This window comes from Amia ocellicauda, chromosome 7 (genome assembly GCF_036373705.1).
Source record: "Amia ocellicauda isolate fAmiCal2 chromosome 7, fAmiCal2.hap1, whole genome shotgun sequence".
NCBI classification, from domain to species: domain Eukaryota; kingdom Metazoa; phylum Chordata; class Actinopteri; order Amiiformes; family Amiidae; genus Amia; species Amia ocellicauda.
Genome location: NC_089856.1, coordinates 37,293,549 through 37,316,842, shown reverse-complemented (window position 1 = coordinate 37,316,842; position 23,294 = coordinate 37,293,549). Strand labels below are relative to the sequence as shown.

The 23,294-nt window shown below is 38.6% G+C and overlaps 3 protein-coding genes across 3 annotated transcripts; 1 reads left to right on the top strand and 2 right to left on the bottom strand.

Annotated features, from left to right (window-relative positions):
- Nucleotides 1-3,528: 3,528 nt before the first annotated feature.
- LOC136753877 (extracellular calcium-sensing receptor-like) lies at nt 3,529-7,232 on the bottom strand. Its single transcript, XM_066710259.1, has 5 exons — nt 6,969-7,232; nt 5,979-6,809; nt 5,672-5,893; nt 4,926-5,049; nt 3,529-4,767 (listed from the first exon to the last, which is right to left on the bottom strand). The coding sequence occupies exons 1-5, from the start codon at nt 7,230-7,232 to the stop codon at nt 3,869-3,871; spliced, it is 2,340 nt and encodes a 779-aa protein (XP_066566356.1). The 3' UTR covers nt 3,529-3,868.
- A 3,784-nt stretch (nt 7,233-11,016) lies between these two features.
- Nucleotides 11,017-19,115, bottom strand: LOC136753876 (extracellular calcium-sensing receptor-like). Its single transcript, XM_066710258.1, has 6 exons — nt 19,034-19,115; nt 16,383-16,738; nt 15,400-16,230; nt 15,093-15,314; nt 14,454-14,577; nt 11,017-14,295 (listed from the first exon to the last, which is right to left on the bottom strand). The coding sequence occupies exons 1-6, from the start codon at nt 19,113-19,115 to the stop codon at nt 13,397-13,399; spliced, it is 2,514 nt and encodes an 837-aa protein (XP_066566355.1). The 3' UTR covers nt 11,017-13,396.
- Nucleotides 19,116-19,168: 53 nt separating this feature from the next.
- Nucleotides 19,169-22,925, top strand: LOC136753875 (extracellular calcium-sensing receptor-like). The gene is made up of 6 exons (XM_066710257.1): nt 19,169-19,177; nt 19,672-19,821; nt 20,051-20,878; nt 21,073-21,218; nt 21,654-21,781; nt 21,908-22,925. Exons 1-6 carry the CDS (start codon nt 19,169-19,171, stop codon nt 22,825-22,827), a joined length of 2,181 nt encoding a protein of 726 aa, XP_066566354.1. The 3' UTR covers nt 22,828-22,925.
- Nucleotides 22,926-23,294: the final 369 nt, after the last annotated feature.

The following is a 23,294-nucleotide window of genomic DNA, read 5'->3' as shown; positions in this document are numbered from 1 at the left end:
GAAAAGCTGGATTAATCAGAAGAAAACAAACAAGCTTTTAAAAGGCAAAAGGGTATGGCACCATCTGTCTTATCCTGTGTTGCACTTTGTAGACTGACATTACAGGAGGCCAGCTGTACACACCCTGTCAAATTATTTGTTTCCATTCATTATAGTCTATAGCCTAGATGTAGGCTTCTTCGGACCTACGCATGTTCTTATTCCTAATAAACTTGCGCTGATCATTACGTTGAAATGATCCATCGGAATGTCACTGGATGTCAGTTTACTGTATCATATTTTCTGACGCACTAGATGGCAGTATAATCTTTCATACGCTGCATTGTATGCTGTGTCTGGACAAACATTTATACTCCATTGTGCTTGCCTATTTAGGCAGGATAAGTTGTGCCAAAATCAATTAATAAATAAATACTTAAATAAATAATGTAATGTTGAAATACATAAATACATTAATTAATATCGAAATGAATGCATGTTTAAATATATGTTGAAATATATACTGAAATATATACGTTTTATCATGTATTTATTTATTTCAACATTCATTTATTTCAACATTCATTTATTTCAATATACATTCATTTATTTCAATTCATTTAATATTTTCATTGTCAACCATTCAATAATAGACCATGAAATTGCTATTGGTTTGTACTAGGTTTTGTCCCTCCCCCCCAAGGGAAGCCGATTCAAACATGCCATTGGTCAATCCTTTTTGTGCTGTGTTCTATCATGTGTGACTGCAATCTAAGGGTGTGTTCACACTTGTAGTTCGGTTCTCTTGGTTCTCCTGGTCCGGAACAAAAACGAAAATGATACATTTATTCCTGGTTCGCTTAACGTTCACACTGGCATTTTTAACACCGAACCTAAACAAAAGCCATAAGGAAAAGGTCACAACCTGATTTGCTTTTATGACGTATATTTTGCAACAGAACTTGCCGAACAACGTAAAAAAAAAAAAAAAAAAATCGTGGCACCTGCCACCTAATATTAGCTTGTTTAATTGCTAAGTAACCAAATTCTCGTCCTAGCGGGCTGATCCCGATTGCTAAGCCTTGGTTCTCGATAAAATCATATTGTTTGATTAGCTAACAATCGGCAACAGGAGTCTTCATTGTCAGCATTAAATGATTTCTTCATGTCGTTCAGTTCCAAGTTTTCGTCTGTTTCTGCTGTAGTGGTCTCGGTGGACTCTTCAGTTGATTCAATGGCATTTACAGGGTTGGAAGTCGGACGTGTGCCAAGAATTTGATCCATGTTTTCATACCATCAAAATTTATAATTTTCTTCACCAGAGCTGCCACTTCGACGCACCTTAATGTACAGTACTGTTGATGCAGCTTCTTCACTTTAATGCGGCACTGTTCCACTTTCCCTTAACCTATCACTGAACATTTTGAACACTTGAGCATTTTTGTGCGTTTTTTCGAGTATGCTGGAAATATGCTCGTCGAGCCAAATGTTAATAAGGAGCTTAACCTGCTAATTTTTCAATGTTGCCTTCTGCTCATATCCATTGAACCGCACCAGAGTTCGTTTGGAACGGACCCAGACCCACTTTTCAGGCGGTCTCGGTCCGCTTGTTTGATGCGCACCAAGGTTCGGGTGGCAGCGTTCACACTTGTTCAAATGAACCGCACTAACAGAGCAATCACACCAGAGTTCGTTTTAATCCAACCAAACCTGCGAAGTGTGAACACAATTAGTCTCAATTAGTCCAGTAGGTTTGAGTGGCAGTTCTTACTAACCCAATCAGTGAGCAGATGAGCTGGTCTGACAGTCTCCACTATGCAACAAATCTTTGACTTCACCACTGATTGTACCCACAGGACTGAGTGGGTGCAACTACATGGCTTCGGAATTTAATTATAAACAAGGCATGTTTTTAATGGAAGTTATATACAATTTCTAGACATTTCGACATATTACATATGTGTTTATTTTATACAGCCTTTATTCTAATCTTTATCAATGGTGCCAGTGGTTTTGTAGGTGACTGTGCATATGCGTGTGTGTGTTTCTTACTTAAACTTACCTAAACTGGGACATCACATGCTCTTAATTAATACAATGCCGCTACAATTGCCTCTTGCTAGATGATGTGAGCTCCATCAGTCTGGTACTGTGTTATGAATATGAACATGATACTAAACATTTTACTCTGCACGTAGCAGGTGAATCCTGTGTTTTATTTCAGTGCTCAATGGGGGGAGGATATTTTGAAGAGGACAGAGCGATCCAGTATGGGGATTTTCCAGCTTTTGACTGCAGGTATATGAACACACAGGATGTCTAAGGAATCGCTGAACCGGCGCTGCTTTTGAAACCGAGACAATCGATTACCATCCCACACAATGATCACCCAGACCAGCCCACCTACTCACTGATTGGGTTAGGAAGAACCGTCACTCAAATGTAGTTGACCAATGGAGAGCCATGACCTACGCCTCCATCTATGCCCCGCCCTTACGACAAAACAGTGCCAAAACTCGTAAACGAAAGCAAAAGCAAAGATTGAAGCATCTTTAATATCATTATTTTTGATTTTTGTTTACAATTCTATATATTTTGCTTTCGATTATTTTATTTTTTATCTCAACATCTCTTTTCTAAACTTTATTTTTGTTTTGTTTACTATATATATATTTTGTTTACAATATTTACATCGTTATAGAACATCATTCTCCTTGCAGTGCTTTCCGACACACCAAATAGGTTTGCAATTTCAGCAGCATGCAAACCTAGCCTCAATTGTCCCAGATGATAAATAATAATGATGGTCGACCAGATGGTTTCTGCTTTACGTTGACATGTCTTTCTCTTGCAGTGAGATGCTGTCCAAAACGTCTTGCAAAATACTGACAATTACATTGTCGATATCATAATCGCAATGTGAACTAGTCATTCGAAAAGGTTTTCTACTGTATTATAATCATTTTGTTTGCTAATGTGTTTAGTTCCCTGAAAATCTCACTAAAAAACTATTGGGGCTGGAAGATAGTCATTTTTATATTTTTAAAAGCTTTAAAATAGCAGTCTCAATCGAGCACAGCCCCAAAATGTTTGACCAATGACATGCTTGAATCTGCTTCACTGGCGGGGAGGGATAAAACCTACCAACCAATAGCACTTTCATGGACTATTACTAAATGGTAGACAATGAAAAAATGAAATATATATTGAAATAAATACATATATAAATGAGTATACCAATGTATCAATGCAAGTATATGTTTCAACATTAATTTATTTATGTATTTACTGCAACATTCCATTATTTATTTATTTATGTAAGCCTATTTAAGTATTTATTTATTGATTGATTTGGATTTTGATTGATTACAAATTATCGTCCATACTTGTCACAGTTTCAACTTACTTCCAGTACAAATTAATTGATGCCAGACTAGAAGAATTTAATTCATTCATTCATTAATCAGTAAATAAATAGAGATGGATAGATGAATACATAAACTCAGGCACAGCTTACAATAACTTAATTACTTTTGTTCCAAAAGTAAAGTAATTGAATGGATTAGATATGAGGTGATCTTCACTGAGTTAGTGTGGTGTAGATTATAATTTACAAATTAAATGATCTTGCATTTTATTAGTAGTAGTAGTATTAACAATTGTATTTCAGTATAAAAAAAATCGTGATTTTCCATTCCATATAGTCTTCCAGTTCTAGATTTATACATTTGAACCTAAACTATTGCTTTTGAGAAATCTGAAAAAAACATTGCTTTTTAGCAAGAGGCTTTAACAGTCAGTTTATGCTGTAACTTACATAAAGAAAAATGACTAATGATGTTTAAGTATACTTTATAAAATGGTTTACTTTCTCATTTGGTGGTGGTTATTACCATTTCCCATTAATTATTATTTTTTTGTTTTTCTCTGGTTTCAATAAAATAACATAGCATTTTGGCACAAAGATGCATAACAGGAGACCGAATGTCGATGCCAGAATGGCAAAGATCTGCACAGCTACAGTGTACTTTCCTGGGGTGCTCACATACGTTGGAATAAAGGTTATCCACACTGCAAAGAATATGAGCATACTGAAAGTGATCAACTTTGCTTCATTAAAATTGTCAGGTAAATTTCGGGCAAGAAAGGCAATAACAAAACACATGCAAGCTAACAACCCAATGTAACCCAAAACACACCAGAAGCCAAGAGCAGAGCCAACAGCACATTCCAAGATGATTTTAGCACTCTGGTACCTGGTGTTATGATCAGCATAGGGAGGGCTGGTAGTTAGCCACACAATACAAATGATGATTTGCACAGAGGTGCATACAAAGACACTGGCTCTCTGTTGAGCACGACCAAACCACTTCATGATATCACTACCAGGGAGGGTGGCTCTGAAAGCAATGAGGACAACCACTGTCTTCGCCAGAATGCAGGAAATGCACAGAGCAAAACTCACTCCAAACGCTGTGTAGCGGATCATGCAGGACCAGTCCGTTGGCTCCCCTATGAACGTGAGAGTAATAAGGAAACACAGAACGAGGAACAACAACAGTAAAAAGCTTAACTCCATGTTATTGGCACGGACGATGGGAGTATTTCTGAAGATGATGAAAACCCCAGAAACAGCTGCAGTAGCACAGGTTCCAAATACTGAAACCACAGTTAGTATGATTCCCATCGACTCATAATAAGACAAGAACTCAACATCTTTTGGGATGCACTGATCTCTTGCTTGGTTAGACCACGTGTCCAGTGAACACCAACTGCAATCTAGAGAGTCTGTAAGAGAGGTGAAAATAGCAAGACAAAACAATCAATACCTTTCATATCAGAATATCTTAACAGCTAGGGAAAGATAAGAAAGACAGAGAGAATGCAATAATTCAGGATATCAGTACACAGTAGTATACATGATGATGTTAAGTGCAGTACTTTACCCGTCTGGTTGCTAATCTCCCCATCAGCACATGGTACACAGTCAAAGCAGCAGACTGGCTCTCCCTTGCGAGTGGCCTTTCTTGTGCCTGGGGAACAGCTGTCAGTGCACACAGATCGAGGGGCCTGGAGAGAAGCATTACAATTCACACACAAACCACGCTGGTTAAGGCACAGAGAACTATTATTCTGATTCTGATTCTGATTATTCCTCCTTGCACATACATTGTTAGTAAATAGACACATTTCCATCATACTTGTATTAGTTTAACACAGATCTTGAAACAAAGCATAAGGTAATCTTCAAAGGCACAGTGTTGCCTTAATCAGCTGTTCAAATACTCTGTACAAAAAACAATTCAAAATAAAGGGATCTTGAGAAAATTTATTTTAACATCTTCATGCAATTTTTGTATTCAAACAATAACCCAGTGTCTTATACTATTTATTCTGCTCTGGAAAAAAAAACATTGTTTTATGTGTAAATTAATCTGTATGAGGGCAAACTCTAAATTAACATTTGGTTTTAACAATTGAATTGAATTGAATGAAATCTTTCACACAGCAATTCAGACACAAAACTACAATCCTAAAAAACAATTTGAATATACTTAAATAGTAGGATATGTTGAAAGCCAATGTTAGCCAGATCAATAGCTTCTAATAAGGTTAACCATGGTCTGAAAGCAAAATAAATTAAGAAGAAATAAAAAGTTGAATATTTTAAAAAGGGGTATATGAGACTAACCTGCTGCCCTCTATGCCAGCGAATGGCCGATTCATTTATAACCAGCTCGTTCTCGCTGCCCAGAGACGCGTCATAATAACCGACTTTCACGAGCTGCAGTGACCCGTCGGCGCCCTCGTGCCAGTTCATGAGATCATAGGAGGCGATCGGGTCTCCGTTCTCATCAAAGCGCACCTCCTCTCCCAGGGCGCTGAAACTCACGCGTTTCATGTAATGCAACAGCTAAAAGAAATTAAGCAGACATATCAATAAACAGTAATTATGCGACCTCGGCCACGTTTTGGTGCCATCTTTCCTGCAAACTCACCTGCCAGGGAACAACCCGTTTCACGTCCCCGCACGTCTCATTTGTAAAGGGACCGTTTCCACTCACACAGGCGCTCATGTCGTGCAGTGCGTGCGCTATGAGATAGACAGCTTTGTACACATTATAGGAAACCCGCAGCTGGGACACGTCTGAATATGGAGAGAGCACCTCCTCCAGACTCTCCAGTCCCGTGCAAGGCTTCCTGGACACTGCGCCCCCGTGCGCGTGGGTGTTCCGGGACCCGTTCAATTTACAGTCAAACGTCTCTTCCCAGAATTCCGCAATGAAGGGGAATCCGTCTGCATCCGACAGACGCAACCTGCCCAGAAAAGCTTTCAGACCCGGAATGTCAGCCTTGCGGATTGCAAACCCAATAGTTCCAATCAAGACGTCTTTGAATTCACTCCACAGAGACTGTGCTGTTGCCCAGGCTTCGCTTGCTATCCATTGTATGTCTGTGATGTTCTGACGCTTAAATTCGTTGAAAATAGGCTGCACTTGAGATTCTCCAGAAAAATTCAAAACCACCTTTGCAGAAGATCTTTTAATTAAATTTGTTACTTCGATTATATCTTCCTTATTAAGGACAACAGGGTAAAAGTGAATGTATGCAGCACATACATTGAATTTGCTGGATTCTTGAATAAACAGTTGAATTGCGAAACGGGCGTAATCGGATTCTGCTCCAATGACTCCCACCCAGGTCCATTTCAATTGATGGACAAGTTTAGCTATCGCCTTAATCTGAAAGGCATCACTTGGCATCGTTCTCATGAATGTCGGAAACTCTTTATTGTTACTAAGACAGCTGCAAGAAGCGAAATAACTCACCTGTAAGATGATGAGGTGTAAGAAAACATAACATGTCGTTGGTATTCTTAGCTGACAATGAAACCTTGTTAAACCTCATAGATGTATAGAAAACTTAAATGAAAAATACATATTTAAAACAAGATTGTGTCTTTATGTGTAAGTATGAACATGGCTTACCAGAGGGATACGAAAGGACCCCAGTGTTCTTAGAGCCGCTATAGAGACGCCTGACGCCGCATCTCCTATAATGACAGGAGAGGCGGGTCTCCCAGCTGCTGCACACGTGTAGTTAGTGGACTGGACCGGCTGTCCGTTCACCAGAACCAGGGAACTTCTCAAGGAAACGGGTATGTCATTACAGCTGTCCATGATCTGGTACCCCAGTTTTACATCAGGAAGAAGATCTTGACGATTGTTTATTTCCTGAATGGCGAAGATCATGGTTTGCATCCATCGCAGTGCTCGAGGACTGAAACTAAAACGGACAGAAAATCATGCGTCATTATTATTATTATTATTATTATTATTATTATTATTATTATTATTATTATTATTATTGTAACAGTAATACTTATAACTTACTATGTATAATTAATTGTATCTGGTTTCTTCTCAAAAGATTGAAAAAAATACGCTGGTGTGTAGTGCAAAGGGAATAATCCACCCAGAACTACATCGCCTTCCTCATACAGGCTTGGAGTGTCATATTCTCCTAGAAATGTACAAGCTGTGCCTTCAGTGCCCGTGTTGTGGAGTCTAGTTAGGAAAGGAGCTGTCAACGCGAACAGGACGATGCCAAAGCATGCCATTTCTGTCAGAAGTTAAGGAATAATCGTCTATCTCATCGATTAAGTGAGAGTCTACTACCATATGTTTGTCGTGAATATATAAACTGGCATAATTTAATTGGAACGGAGATTATGTTTCCAATTCAGTGGAAACATTATGGTTTCCTGCATTTCCCCGGCAGGTGTACAGAAACCCATTTCCCTTATGGATAGTTAAAAATAAAAATAATACTAGTAATAATTAATGGGATATATCCATGTAAGTAGCACATTTAATAAGTACAAATTATTTTATTTTGTTCAATAATGGTATTTTAATAGCATAATACATATATCCCAAGAAACTCACATTATATGTCATAGCAGTATATTTTATTATGAAACAGGATAATGTTAAAAATAATGACTGGTCTTTTGACTAGAATAAGTTTACATATTTTAGTAACACATGATATGTATTATTTATGTATTTATTTTAAAGAAAAACTCATACATATTATATGTTATTACATATTATTATTTTTATTATTTTTATTTCTTGGCAGATGCCCTTATCCAGGGCGACTTACAACATAAGTAATATTACAAGTACTGTTGGAAAAGATGCGTCTTGAGTAAGCTCCGGAATGAGGTCAAGGACTCTGCTGTTTTGACTTCGGTGGGCAGGTCATTCCACCATTTAGGGGCCAGGGAAGGGAAGGAGCGGCTCTGGAGGAAGCAGAGTGGAGAGGAGGCAGAGTTAGTCTTCTGGCACTGAGGAGAAGGTAGCTTGGTGCAGTGTGGTCGAGACAGCGGTAGGTGAGGGTCAGTGTCTTGAACTGAAATACATGTATACATATACATATATATATATATAAGTTGCACACTACATGGCCAAATGTATGTGGACACCCCTTCTAATTTGTGGATTTGGCTATTTCAGCCACATCCATTGTTGACAGGTGTATAAAATAAAGCACACAGCCTTGCAGTCTCTTTAGGCAGACACTGGCACTAGAATGCGCTGTACTTAAGAGCACAGTGACTTTCAACATGGCACCACCATAGGATTCCGCCTTTCCTACAAATCAAATTTTCAAATTTCAAATTTTCAAATTTTCAAATTTCTGCCCTGCAACTGTAAAGTGTTGTTGTGAAGTGGAAATGTCTAGGAGCAACAACAGCTCAGCATCAAAGTGGTAGACCACAGAAGCTCACAAAACAGGACTGCCAAGTGTTGAAGTACGTAGCATGTAAAAACTGTCTGTCCTTGGTTGTAACAATCACTTCAGAGTTCCAAACTGCCTCTGGAAGCAAAATCAGCATAAGAACTGTTTGTCGGGAGCTTCATGAAATGGGTTTCCACGGCCAAGCAGCTGCACACAAGCCTAAGATCACCACACGCAATGCCAAGTGTGGTCTGGAGTGGTGTAAAGCTCACCATCATTGGACTCTGAAGCAGTGGAAATGCATTATTTGGAGTGATGAATCACTCTTCACCATCTGACAGTCTGATGGGCAAATCTAGCTTTGCATAGTGCCAACTGTAAGGTTTCGTGGAGGAGGAATAATGGTCTGGGGCTGTTTTTCATGTTTCAGGCTAGGCCTCATAGTTCCACTGAAGGGAAATCTTAACGCAACAACATAAAATTACATTTTAGACAATTTTAAGTTTTCAATTTTGTGGCAACGGTTTGGGGAAGGCTATGTCCTGTTTCAGCATGACAATGCCCCCCGTGCACAAAGCAAGGTCCATACAGAAATAGTTTGTCGAGATCAGTTTGGAAGAAATTGACATGCCTGCACAGATGAATGAGATGAATTGGAATGCTGATTGCAAGCCAGGCCTCATCGCCCAACATCAGTGTCCAACCTCACTAATGCTCTTGTGGCTGAATGGAAGCAAATCTCTGCAGCAATGTTCCATGATCTAGTGGAAAGCTTTCCCAGAAGGGGGGAGGCTGTTATAGCACCAAAGGGGGGAACAACTTTATATTAATGACCTTGATTTTGTAATCTGATGTTTGACAAGTAGGTGTCCACATACTTTTGACCATGTAGTGTATATGTAGAGACCTATGGGGCACCAAACATAAAACAAACTTTTTTTGCTTATTTTTTCACAGATTTAACTTTAATCTTGAGTGTTTTTCCAGATTTAGTAAGTAGGTCCCTAATTAATGTTTTTCCATATTGATAAATATTTGTTTAAAAAATGTTTGATTAAAAAAAGTCACTTCTGTGACATCTGGTTACAAGCAAGAACCATGCCACAAACCTAGTGCACTGGTTCAGTGGATGAGTGATGTCCAGGATTATATGGAGTTTAAAAACTGTCCAGTGAGCCAGTGGAATTGTGGGCTAGTGTACCAAAGGCGAAAAATGTTCTTCGTCAGTTTACTACTTCACACTCTGGGCTGAAACAACATATAAAGCCCTGCCAATCGGCAGCTCAGTGAGATTTCTTTATTCTGTTTCTACATAGATGCTTTTGCTTTTTTGACCATATCACAAAAACACAATCAGAAGGTATACTCACTATAGCAGAGGTTATAAAAATGATTAAATTTAATAAAAGTCTGCAGTTGCCGATTTTTAATAACTTGACAAAGTAGAAGCACGTCTACACACATCACACACCAGATTACAAAAAAGTGAAGTTTTTTCTATTCTTCCCATACCTGTGAACTGAGATGTTTCTTCAGCCACAGTGTTGCTGTCTCTTCAGGAATCTTTTCTGCAATGGTTTGGAAACAGCAGTAACAACAAAATACAATGGCAGTAACACAAATAAAATCAAGGTCTTTGCATAGTTCGAAAGCAACCTCAAGTCATGTCTCAGTTACAGTTGATGTCGAACTACGTAAAGACATTGATTTGTGTTACTGCCCTTTTATTTAGTTCTTAATGCTGTTACCAAAACATTGCAGAAAATATTCCTAAAGAGATCATTGTCCACTACTCCTTGACATTTTGGACCTGCAAGTTATTTTTATGTATTTAATTTACTGTAATTATCACATCACATAAACTGCTGTGTATTTTGTTCTTGAAGAAACGGCAGCAATAGCCCAGCTGGGAGTTTCCCTTCAATAACTCAGACTGGAGAGGTAGAGTGCGTTGATCAGAGAAGTTTATTCAAACACAAGTCGACTTGGGAGAATCTCACACAGTCTCAGTGTAGTTTCTCAAGTTACATTCCATAGTCAGTCATAGTTATACATAAATGCTTGTGACGCGACAGACTTCTGTCCACTCCTGAAGAGGCACGGATGGCAGTTTTAGATGTTCAGAGGGTCTGCTCCACCTCTGTTGCTGGGGTATAGACAGTTTAGGCAGACTTGACTCACGTTGGCAATACACGAGGCCAGACACACACACACACACACACATATATATATATATATATATATATATATATATATATATATATAATTATGGCATATACAATCTTTCAGTTCCTCTTTAACTGCAGACCTTGTAGCACTCATACACTTTGTGAAAAACAACTCCCTATAAGGCATTTCTCACTGATACTTCCTCTTTTCATAGAAATACTTTTAAATACTTTTAATTCCCCCTTTTACCCAGCCTTCTTCAGTCCCTCCTGTTGGCCACACTCGAGCGCAGAGAGACAGAGCCGAATAAGAAAAGAAATGTATGTGAGACTTAATTCTTAACAAAAATTAGTACAGTTTTAAAGGAAAAATTACAAAGTGTATTGTGACTGTTTATCCAATCAAAAGCTTCAAAAAGCCCCATCTCATGGTTTTCTTCAATGATGGACAATGATGTAACATTTTCATTGTTGAGAGAAGAACAGGAAATCCACAAACGGACACTAAATCAAAAGAATCGTGTTTGTTAGTTCAAATAATGTCTTCCTCCTGAGGGGCAAGTGGTATGGTGCTGCATTTTCAGCTCCCATCCATCCCAGTCTGCCACCTATGAGGTGTGTATGTATGTACAGTGAGGTATTCAAATTATCAGGGGATAGGAATGTCCTTTTCTTTGCTTGGTCAGGCAAACAATGTCACTGTAACCACACCCTACAGAATATTGAGCTCACTCATGGAAGTTGCAGTGGCCACCTGCAATTTCCTGGAGCTGTACAGTGTATCTCATATTATGTTTTATCCTGCCCCAGGTCATAAAGGTCAACCCCAGTTACTACCTACATAATACATACATTGTGTTGGTTCTTACAGAATACAAAAAGTCACTCTTTAGTTGTCACTTCTTGTTCAGTAATTCCTGTTATGTATAGTATACAAACGTCAGCAATATCTGTTATATTTACAAAGTCAGTTTGCATATACTTCTATTGCATCTTAACTTATGAACATTGCACTTCGGTGCTGTGCACCTCAACATCGGTCTGTTCAAGACGTCGTGTGGCTGTCTTTAAAGCCGCGCCCTCGGCCTACCGTGTCTCAACGAGAACACCAGCATCTCCTTCGCATGCACCCCTGCCACTACGGGTCAAACATCGGTTCCTTCAGGACATGATTCATAATGTGCATATCTGCCATGTGGAATAAATCAGTCATCTGAAGACACAATGTGTTGTTCACACAATATCAGAGATCCTCCTTATAAAAAGGCATCTCTATCACATGTACAGTAGTTGACATTCACACAATCTATAAGGTTTCCAGTATAGGGACAATTAAAAATAATAATAGTGTATCTAATTTATCACAACCACTAATTATTTCAGTATAGCACTCAGCCGTCATCAGCAGCATCATATCTCTACCAAGGAGCAGCATTCACAGACATCGCTACACGATAATTCTATATTGGAGGTTACAAATGTAAATAATTCTGAGTAGTTTTATAGTAGTACCTAAATACGTCTTAAATGTACTGTATTATTGTCTTTTTTTTCATGTTGAGGTGATTCCTTGATTTTGTCTGTTTCTTGAAAGCACAATCATGGCTATATAGATGAACTTTTTATGTAATGATTTATACCCAACTACATATTAATATAAATGAATATACTTGTATTGACAGTCATAAGTATAAATCAATATATTTCAATATATTGGACAGAGCTTTTAATCAGCTGTACATGTCCAGTGGTCCAGTTCACATACCACACTATGATAGAATATTATATTTGACTGTTCCTTGTAGATTGTTCAGTTAAGCTTCCTGTGCTTGACAGCAGTACGCCCACTTTCTGATAACTGTGAAAACCTAAATTCATCAGAAGGGTGTTGTACCATTTGTCTTTTCCTGTGTTACACTTTGTAGACTTACATTGGCAGCCAGCTATACACACCCTCTAAAATTGATGAGGTATAGTCTATGATAATGCTGGTGTATTTTGATAACTACTCTGTATTTTGTGTCCATTGTGCTTTTTTGTCCATTTCAGCATACTTCTAGTAGTAATGGTAGAATAGAATAACTGAATAGATACATTAATACATAAGTAATTAAATAGATTAAATAAATAGTGCATAGTTGCCAGTGTCTATTATTTTGGAACAGAAGTAATTCAGTATTTGAATGACCCACTATTAAATTTGTAATCTCCACTCATAGTTTTCCAATCACAATTATATGATCTTAAATATCATTATTAACCAATACTTTTTCTTCAGTAAAAAAATACTCATTTTATTTTTCCATTCCATACCATAGTCTTCCAGTTCTAGACGTATTCATTTGAACCTTAACTATTACTTTTGAGAAATCTGAAATAAACATTGCTATTTAGCAAAGCTGTAAGACATTATAAGCCACAGTACTTACATAAAGAAAAATGACTAATGATGTTTAAGTATACTTTATAAAATGGTTTACTTTCTCATTTGGTGGTGGTTATTACCATTTCCCATTAATTATAATTTTTTTGTTTTTCTCTGGTTTCAATAAAATAACATAGCATTTTGGCACAAAGATGCATAACAGGAGACCGAATGTCGATGCCAGAATGGCAAAGATCTGCACAGCCACAGTGTACTTTCCTGGGGTGCTCACATACGTTGGAATAAAGGTTATCCACACTGCAAAGAATATGAGCATACTGAAAGTGATCAACTTTGCTTCATTAAAATTGTCAGGTAAATTTCGGGCAAGAAAGGCAATAACAAAACACATGCAAGCTAACAACCCAATGTAACCCAAAACACACCAGAAGCCAAGAGCAGAGCCAACAGCACATTCCAAGATGATTTTAGCACTCTGGTACCTGGTGTTATGTTCAGCATAGGGAGGGCTGGTAGTTAGCCACACAATACAAATGATGATTTGCACAGAGGTGCATACAAAGACACTGGCTCTCTGTTGTGCACGACCAAACCACTTCATGATATCACTACCAGGGAGGGTGGCTCTGAAAGCAATGAGGACAACCACTGTCTTCGCCAGAATGCAGGAAATGCACAGAGCAAAACTCACTCCAAACGCTGTGTAGCGGATCATGCAGAACCAGTCCGTTGGCTCCCCTATGAATGTGAGAGCAATAAGGAAACACAGAATGAGGAACAACAACAGTAAAAAGCTTAACTCCCTGTTATTGGCACGGACGATGGGAGTATTTCTGAAGATGATGAAAACCCCAGAAACAGCTGCAGTAGAACAGGCTCCAAATACAGAAACCACAGTTAGTATGATTCCCATCGACTCATAATAAGACAAGAACTCAACATCTTTTGGGATGCACTGATCTCTTGCTTGGTTAGACCACGTGTCCAGTGAACACCTGCTGCAATCTAGAGAGTCTGTAAGAGAGGTGAAAATAGCAAGACAACACAATCAATACCTTTCATATCAGAATATCTTAACAGCTAGGGAAAGATAAGAAAGACAGAGAGAATGCAATAATTCAGGATATCAGTACACAGTAGTATATTTGATGATGTTGAGTGCAGTTCTTTACCCGTCTTGTTGCTAATCTCCCCATCAGCACATGGTACACAGTCAAAGCAGCAGACTGGCTCTCCCTTGCGAGTGGCCTTTCTTGTGCCTGGGGAACAGCTGTCAGTGCACACAGAATTGGGGGCCTAGAAAGGAGCATTACAACCCACACACACCATGGTGGTTAAGGCAAAGATTTGTATTACAGCCTTTTAAATACATTGTACAAAAACTATTCCCCAAAAAATGGTCTTGACAACATGTTTTTGTTTTTGTATAAATGTGCATACACTTTATTGGTGTTAAGTTCTTGATTCATAGATCAGCATAAATGTATCAATGTTTGTTTTGCCATGGAAAAAAACTATGGAGGGTCTAGTCTAGTTCAGTTATACTGTGGTATAATCTAATGGAAAGCTAAAGCATTTAAAAAAAATGTTACAGCTGAACATATTTAAACTGTCATGAAACGTTTGACTAAATCTTTCTGAAGATACCACTGTTAACATACAATTCTAATATCCTCAAATAGGAAAACCTGCTCAATGCCAACGTTGGCCAAATCAATACCTTCTAATAAGGTTAACCATGGTCTGAAAGCAAAATAAATTAAGAAGAAATAAAAAGTTGAATATTTTAAAAAGGGGTATATGAGACTAACCTGCTGCCCTCTATGCCAGCGAATGGCCGATTCATTTATAACCAGCTCGTTCTCGCTGCCCAGAGACGCGTCATAATAACCGACTTTCACGAGCTGCAGTGACCCGTCGGCGCCCTCGTGCCAGTTCATGAGATCATAGGAGGCGATCGGGTCTCCGTTCTCATCAAAGCGCACCTCCTCTCCCAGGGCGCTGAAACTCACGCGTTTCATGTAATGCAACAGCTAAAAGAAATTAAGCAGACATATCAATAAACAGTAATTATGCGACCTCGGCCACGTTTTGGTGCCATCTTTCCTGCAAACTCACCTGCCAGGGAACAACCCGTTTCACGTCCCCGCACGTCTCATTTGTAAAGGGACCGTTTCCACTCACACAGGCGCTCATGTCGTGCAGTGCGTGCGCTATGAGATAGACAGCTTTGTACACATTATAGGAAACCCGCAGCTGGGACACGTCTGAATATGGAGAGAGCACCTCCTCCAGACTCTCCAGTCCCGTGCAAGGCTTCCTGGACACTGCGCCCCCGTGCGCGTGGGTGTTCCGGGACCCGTTCAATTTACAGTCAAACGTCTCTTCCCAGAATTCCGCAATGAAGGGGAATCCGTCTGCATCCGACAGACGCAACCTGCCCAGAAAAGCTTTCAGACCCGGAATGTCAGCCTTGCGGATTGCAAACCCAATAGTTCCAATCAAGACGTCTTTGAATTCACTCCACAGAGACTGTGCTGTTGCCCAGGCTTCGCTTGCTATCCATTGTATGTCTGTGATGTTCTGACGCTTAAATTCGTTGAAAATAGGCTGCACTTGAGATTCTCCAGAAAAATTCAAAACCACCTTTGCAGAAGATCTTTTAATTAAATTTGTTACTTCGATTATATCTTCCTTATTAAGGACAACAGGGTAAAAGTGAATGTATGCAGCACATACATTGAATTTGCTGGATTCTTGAATAAACAGTTGAATTGCGAAACGGGCGTAATCGGATTCTGCTCCAATGACTCCCACCCAGGTCCATTTCAATTGATGGACAAGTTTAGCTATCGCCTTAATCTGAAAGGCATCACTTGGCATCGTTCTCATGAATGTCGGAAACTCTTTATTGTTACTAAGACAGCTGCAAGAAGCGAAATAACTCACCTAGAAGAAGAAGATGAAGAGGATGTTCAATTTGGGGTGGAGAGCTGAAAAGAGTCTGTATAATGAATGTATAATTACAAAAATGTAAGGCTACATTAAATATAACAGTTAAAAAGAGAAAAGAAAAAACAAACATAATGAACATGGCTTACCAGAGGGATACGAAAGGACCCCAGTGTTCTTAGAGCCGCTATAGAGACGCCTGACGCCGCATCTCCTATAATGACAGGAGAGGCGGGTCTCCCAGCTGCTGCACACGTGTAGTTAGTGGACTGGACCGGCTGTCCGTTCACCAGAACCAGGGAACTTCTCAAGGAAACGGGTATGTCATCACAGCTGTCCATGATCTGGTACCCCAGTTTTACATCAGGAAGAAGGTCTTGACGATTGTTTATTTCCTGAATGGCGAAGATCATGGTTTGCATCCATCGCAGTGCTCGAGGACTGAAACTAAACGGACAGAAACTCGTGAGTATACTCAAGTTTGGCCCGAGAGTTTTAGCTGAAACTGCAGAAACAGAAATTCAAGTCATTATTTATTTATTTGTATTAATATTGCGGCTATAACCACTGATACTACAACTTTGTAATCTTGGTGGGCCTCTTACTTATGTGTGAAGAATGCAGTTTTAAAGCTACTTACTAAAGGTAATTATTTAGTTGTGGTTTCTTCTGAAACGAAAGGCGGTATGACCCTGGACTGTAGTGCAAAGGGAATAATCCACCAAGAACAACATCACCTTCCTCATAGAAGCTCAGAGTGTCATAGTGTCCTTGAAATACGCATGCTGTGCCCCTACACAGACTTACTAGCCCTGCAAGAAACAACAGTGATATCTTGAGCAGCTCTATATACAAGTATGCCATTTTGCCTGAAGTGATGAAATAACCAGATCTTTCCCGATTCACACGAGACTAGGCAGTCTCATTTGGGTGGTGAATAATTTATACTGTCACGAAAATTATTTTTTTCACCGATGTGGCCGAAGGCATATAATCCCCTCCCCAACACACACACACACACACACACACACACACACACACACACACACACACACACACACACACACACACACACCTCACCCCCGCAACTACAGAATCAGTCAAAAGCATAATGCCAACATCAACAGTCTCTATCTTAAATTTAGTCTATGTGATTTATTAAAACTAAATTAACTACACGAGTTCCCTTAACTGTTTTAAAATGCTCATTGCAATTATATTTAATCCAGTTTATTGATTGATTGATTCGTCCATTCTACAGTTCAAAGTTATAAAATATATGTGACAGTTTAGATTTTTGTATTCCTTAAAATTAAACTTTCTTCCGGAAAAGTGTTGTTATATCCCCAGACTACCTTCCACGCAATAATTTGAATTGTCCATTCATAAATACAAGTCCCCATCTCTTGGTAGTTTACAGCTAGCTGTAAAAAATAGGTGCAAAGACATCCATGCATACACTATTAAAACTAATGTATTAAAATCCTACAGAAGATTTACTATATTAATAGTTTAACATACTAATTGCATTACAAAATGTGTGCAGGTTTTGCATAGGATGTTGCATAGTTGCAATGTGTTAATTATCAATACCTTACCACAGGATCTTGCAAAATGCATATGGGGTACATTTTACAACATGATTTTAAATGGTAGGCCTATACCATACTTCAATTAATATAATATCTAATATTTCAATACAGTACTTGTTTTAACGTGAATATTTAAAAAAAATGTAGTTGTTCTAAGACTGTATGTTTATTAAGAAACAATGAGACCAGGATTAAAACATATATATATATATATATGTGACAGATTTACAAGTTACTTTTTTTTTTTTTTTACCAATCCAACACTGCAATCCAACCAATGACTACAGTAGCATAGCTAGTAGCAATATGTTATATGATTATAATTGTGAAATGACAGGTTTGAATACCTGCACCCTGTTATAACATGATTTTGCCTTACGTTTGTCACACTAGATGGCAGTATAATTATGTATACACATGTATACACATTGTTTGAGTGAGACTGTCACAGCTTGCAGCTCCCAGCAGTGCACTTGATGAGTACAATCATAAACAGAAGTAATAAGATCATTACTGTGTCATTATAATCAATGATACAATAACGAGTTTCTTTAAACAACAGTCAGGTCGCTTGAGAATAAAAGACATAACACTGATTGTAGTCTGATCACATTTATGAGGGAGCGTCAGATGAATTAATTTACCAACAAACTACCACAAGGCTTCTATACATATGTTACAGTATGTCACAATAATGACATCTTACTTAACATGGTAGGTACAGTGGTCTATATTGTTCTTTAAAATCTCTATGGAAATGTTTAATTGCTAGACAGACAGAATTGTTCCAAACCCCCAGTGGTCTGTAAAAATAAATCTCGAGGCTAGCAGTTAAAATATGAAGCAATCAATCAGAACCATCCAATTTAAAAACCATTCAGATTCAAACAAAGAATCTCATCCAGAAACCATAACAAAGTGTTCAATGTACAGTGAATGAACCCCAAATGTCTTGTACACTCATAACCAAGCTTGGTTTAATTATATCTGCTGGGATTATATAACGACAGGGCATGCAGTCTCATACTGGCACCTAATTCCAGTGAGAAACATTAAACGATGTCATGGCAGTGGGAAAAGTCACCAGATAAAATAGCATCAATTATTCAGTGTCTTTGTTGGAGAGAAACAAAGATGAGTCTTCTCTTTGTGTGGTCTCTGTTTTACCCAGTTTCTGCTTCAGCTCTTGATTCAGCTGCAGAGGTTGCCTGCACACTGCAAGGAGACTTTGAGCTGCCAGGATTTTTGGCTGATGGAGACATCATTATTGGAGGGCTTTTCCCAATGCATTATCGGGTCGTAGTACCTGATTTAACCTACACTTGCAAACCAGCCGCTTCAAGATGTCAAGGGTGAGTGACCACATGGCTGTGGAGTGGAAGTTGGGTCAATATTAAGAATAGAACATGTATTAACTGGTTTTCTGTTACATCTCCATTAAAGCAGGTTAAGATGTAATTTGATGATATGCTAATATAAAACATTAATTTATTAAAATGCCATATATGTGCTTGCATAGTGGTATTTATTATAATGTACAGTCTAATTGTATTTATCATTAAAATTTACTTTGCTCAAATATGTGATTCCATGACATATGAGAGATTTTGAGGCCAGAAAACTTTATATAAAATAAACACTTAATCTGTGTTAGGTAGACTCATTAAGAGAACATTACTTGATCATTCTCCAATTTATTTTGGGCAGTTTTGACCCAAGGTCTTTTCGCTGGGCCCAAACCATGAGATTGGCCATTAAAGAGATAAACGAGAATTCACATCTGCTTCCTAATGTAACATTGGGCTATAAGATTTATGATTCTTGTGCGACTCATGTGGCTGGCCAGAGGGCTATTCTGACAGTTCTAAATGGACCCAATGAAGTCTCCAGTATGATGTGCTACAGAGCTTCTCCAGTGAAGGCTGTTGTTGGAGATTCTGGATCATCACAGTCAATTGTTGTCTCTAGAACACTGCAGCCCTTCGGAATTCCAATGGTACGTTCTTTAATTTAAGGTTTTATATGAATTCTTAACTCAGACATGTTTTTATTCTTTAATATATGGCTGTACCTTTTATTCAATAAATCTAGGGCCATGAATCAGTAATGTCCAAACTAAAATTAGCAACTAGGTGTAAAGTTCATGTTTGTTTGTTTTGTTTTTTAAATAATTGTTTGCTCATATCAGCCATCTTTTACTGATATCTAAAACCTTATTTTTTCAGATCAGCTATTTTTCAACCTGTTCATGCTTGAGCAACAGAATAAAGTACCCAACATTCTTCCGAACCATCCCTAATGATGATTACCAGATAAAAGCCATTGCCCAGCTCATACAGCGTTTTGGTTGGACTTGGGTAGCTGTCGTCTCAGAGGATGATGAATATGGGAGATTTGCTTTGCTGGGTCTGATTAAGGAATTTAAAAACATTGGAGTATGCCTAGCCTACTATGAGATGATTCCAAAAGTGTACAGTCGAAAAAGAATCCTTGAAATTATAGACGTCATGAAGAAATCTGCCGCAAAGGTGGTGATAACTTTTTCAGGAGAGGGTGAGCTTTACCCTTTACTGAAAGAGTATGCAGATCAAAACATGACTGGCATACAGTGGATAGCCAGTGAAGCCTGGGTTACAGCATCCCTGTTTGCACACAGTGATTTCTACCCCTCTCTCGGTGGCACCATTGGATTTGCCGTTCGCCAAGGGCAGATTCCAGGCCTAAGAGACTATCTTGTGAAAGTTCATCCCTCAGTGTATCCTGGGAACTCGCTGGTGCAGGAGCTCTGGAGCTCTGTGTTCGGCTGCTCTTTGCTCCCTTCAAACAGCAGCGACGGGGCTGGGGCTGGGCTGCCCCCCTGCACCGGCAATGAGTCTCTAGAAGATCAGCAATCAATATACTTGGATACATCAAGCCTTCGGGTCTCATATAATGTTTATAAGGCTGTTTATGCGATTGCTCATTCACTGCACAATCTGATTACCTGTGAGCCTGGTAAAGGACCATTTGAAAACTTCACATGTGCAGACGCTTCAAACATTGAGCCATGGCAGGTATGATTACAGATAATAAATTAACTGCATAATAATATGTTTGCCTGTATTGGTGTGCTTAATGACATGTATTTTATTGGAAAACATCATTAACCAGAAACTTTCCTAAAAGATTTGATTCAGAAAATTGCCTTTACACCCCTCTAATTAATTAATTAATTAATTGATTAATTAATTAATATTATTTATTTTAGCTGCAAGTCTACCTCCAGGAGGTTTCATTCACAAATTTAGGAGAAGAAATTAACTTTGATGACAATGGAGATCCTATTCCATCCTATGATGTTATAAACTGGCAAAGAGGCACTGATGGCAATATTAAGTTTGTCACCGTTGGACTGTATGATGCTTCAAAAGATGTAGAGAAATGTCTCTCTGTTGAGGAAGAAACTATTATATGGAATGGGCTTCCAAACAAGGCAAGCTGCAAACAGTGTGTATTTCATAGGCTATCAAATATAATAATGCAGAATGAGGCAACACTGTACAGTGCCTGCAATAACAAACCAGACAGTAAACATATATAACTGGCTAGAAGACTGTAAGGTTATATCTGTAAATAAACACACAGTAGTGTCACATTGTATTCCAGTTTAAGTATTAGGATCTGAATAATATATGTCCTTGTGCCTACTGGTTATAATAAATCATTAACACTGCTATAGAATGTATAATAAACTGCTGTGTACCTAACTCCTCTGTAGATTATTATTATTTTAGTTATTTGTAAATGAAATCTGAGATTATTTTCCTGCCTGTTTCTTCTCAATGTAAGGTACCAGTGTCTGTGTGCTCTGAAAGCTGTCCCCCTGGCACCAGAAAAGCTGCTCGCAAAGGAGAGCCTCTTTGTTGCTTTGACTGTGTACCATGTGACGATGGCAAAACTAGTAATAAGACAGGCAAGTAATTAATGAGTTGTACTGAGGTCTATATGTTATAGCAGGAGGGTTTAACACCGCGTAAAGACTGTAGAACTGTAGGTGTTACAAATTACCCTATATGTTATAACTGTATATTTCTGTCTCTCAGATTCAATAGATTGCATAGCATGTGCTGCAGATTATTGGTCAAATGCTGAGAGGACAAAATGCATCCCAAAAGAAGTGGAATACCTCGGCTATGATGAAATGGGGATCACACTGACAGTGATTGCTATACTGGGAGCTTGCCTTACGATCGGCGTGCTTGCAGTTTTCCTGCACCACAGAAACACTCCCTTAGTCCGTGTCAACAACTCTGAGCTCAGCTTCTTCATCCTGCTGTCGCTGACTCTGTGTTTCCTGTGTTCTGTCACATTTATAGGAGAACCGACATTTTGGTCTTGTATGTTCCGGCACACTGCCTTTAGTGTGGCTTTCTCTCTGTGCATCTCTTGTATTCTTGGTAAAACACTGGTCGTTTTGGCTGCATTCAGAGCCACCCGGCCTGGCAGTAATGTCATGAAATGGCTTGGGCCCAGGCAACAAAAGATCATCATTTTCTTCTGTACTTTCATTCAAATAATCATCTGTGCTATATGGCTGATTTCTGCCCCTCCTTTCCCTTTGAAAAACACTGCGTATCAAAGATCAAGGATCATTCTAGAATGTAGCATAGGTTCTGATCTGGCTTTCTGGTGTGTACTGGGTTACATTGGGGTTTTGGCTTCTCTGTGCTTTGTTCTTGCTTTCTTAGCACGGAAACTGCCAGATAATTTTAATGAGGCTAAATACATTACATTCAGTATGCTCATCTTCTGTGCTGTGTGGATTGCATTTATACCTGCCTATGTCAGCTCCCCAGGAAAATACACTGTAGCTGTAGAAATATTTGCAATTCTTGCATCTAGTTTTGGCCTTCTTCTGAGCATCTTTGCTCAGAAATGTTACATTATTTTACTGAAACCAGAAAAAAATACAAAACAGCACCTAATGGGGAAGGTGAATACCAAAAAGAGAGATGCAATTTAATCACACTTCTCTGCTACTACTGATGATTATTATTCCATCCATCCATCCATCTTCGAAACTGCTTATCCTGGTGAGGGTCGTGGGGAAGCCAGAGCCGATCCCGGCAGGCATAGGGCAGGAATACACCCAGGATGCGCCAGTCCATCGCTGGGCAATGATTATTATTATTTTAGTTAATTTGAATAGTATATTTTATTTTATAATCCTAATGCTGTAGGTTCTTGAAAATGCAGTTATGTTGTACATTTTAACACTTAAGCTGCATAGATCACATTTGTAATTAGTGAGAAAAGATTAATCATTATGTATTTCGGAACATCGAAAATGATATCTTTGCATAGGGGAAAAAAATTATGAAAAATATACATGTCCTAAACTGTTTCCGAATCCAGAAACTTTCAAATGGTTCTTTGAGATTAATACATAAACAACTAAATCAATGAAAACATAAACCATTATATGTTTTG

Bases quoted from the DNA above. Each gene is read 5' to 3' on its own strand.
- LOC136753877 (XM_066710259.1), bottom strand. From the start codon at position 7,232: ATGATCTTCGCCATTCAGGAAATAAACAATCGTCAAGATCTTCTTCCT. The intron at 6,810-6,968 runs GTAAGCCATGTT...ATCATCTTACAG, and splicing joins GGTCCTTTCGTATCCCTCTG to GTGAGTTATTTCGCTTCTTG. The intron at 4,768-4,925 runs GTAAAGTACTGC...CCTCTCTTACAG, and splicing joins GGAGATTAGCAACCAGACGG to ACTCTCTAGATTGCAGTTGG.
- LOC136753876 (XM_066710258.1), bottom strand. From the start codon at position 19,115: ATGCATTGGGAAAAGCCCTCCAATAATGATGTCTCCATCAGCCAAAAA. The intron at 16,231-16,382 runs GTAAGCCATGTT...TTCTTCTTCTAG, and splicing joins GGTCCTTTCGTATCCCTCTG to GTGAGTTATTTCGCTTCTTG. The intron at 14,578-15,092 runs GTTAGTCTCATA...GCTCCTTTCTAG, and splicing joins GCTGGCATAGAGGGCAGCAG to GCCCCCAATTCTGTGTGCAC.
- LOC136753875 (XM_066710257.1), top strand. The intron at 19,822-20,050 runs GTACGTTCTTTA...TTATTTTTTCAG, and splicing joins AGCCCTTCGGAATTCCAATG to ATCAGCTATTTTTCAACCTG. The intron at 20,879-21,072 runs GTATGATTACAG...TATTTATTTTAG, and splicing joins CAAACATTGAGCCATGGCAG to CTGCAAGTCTACCTCCAGGA.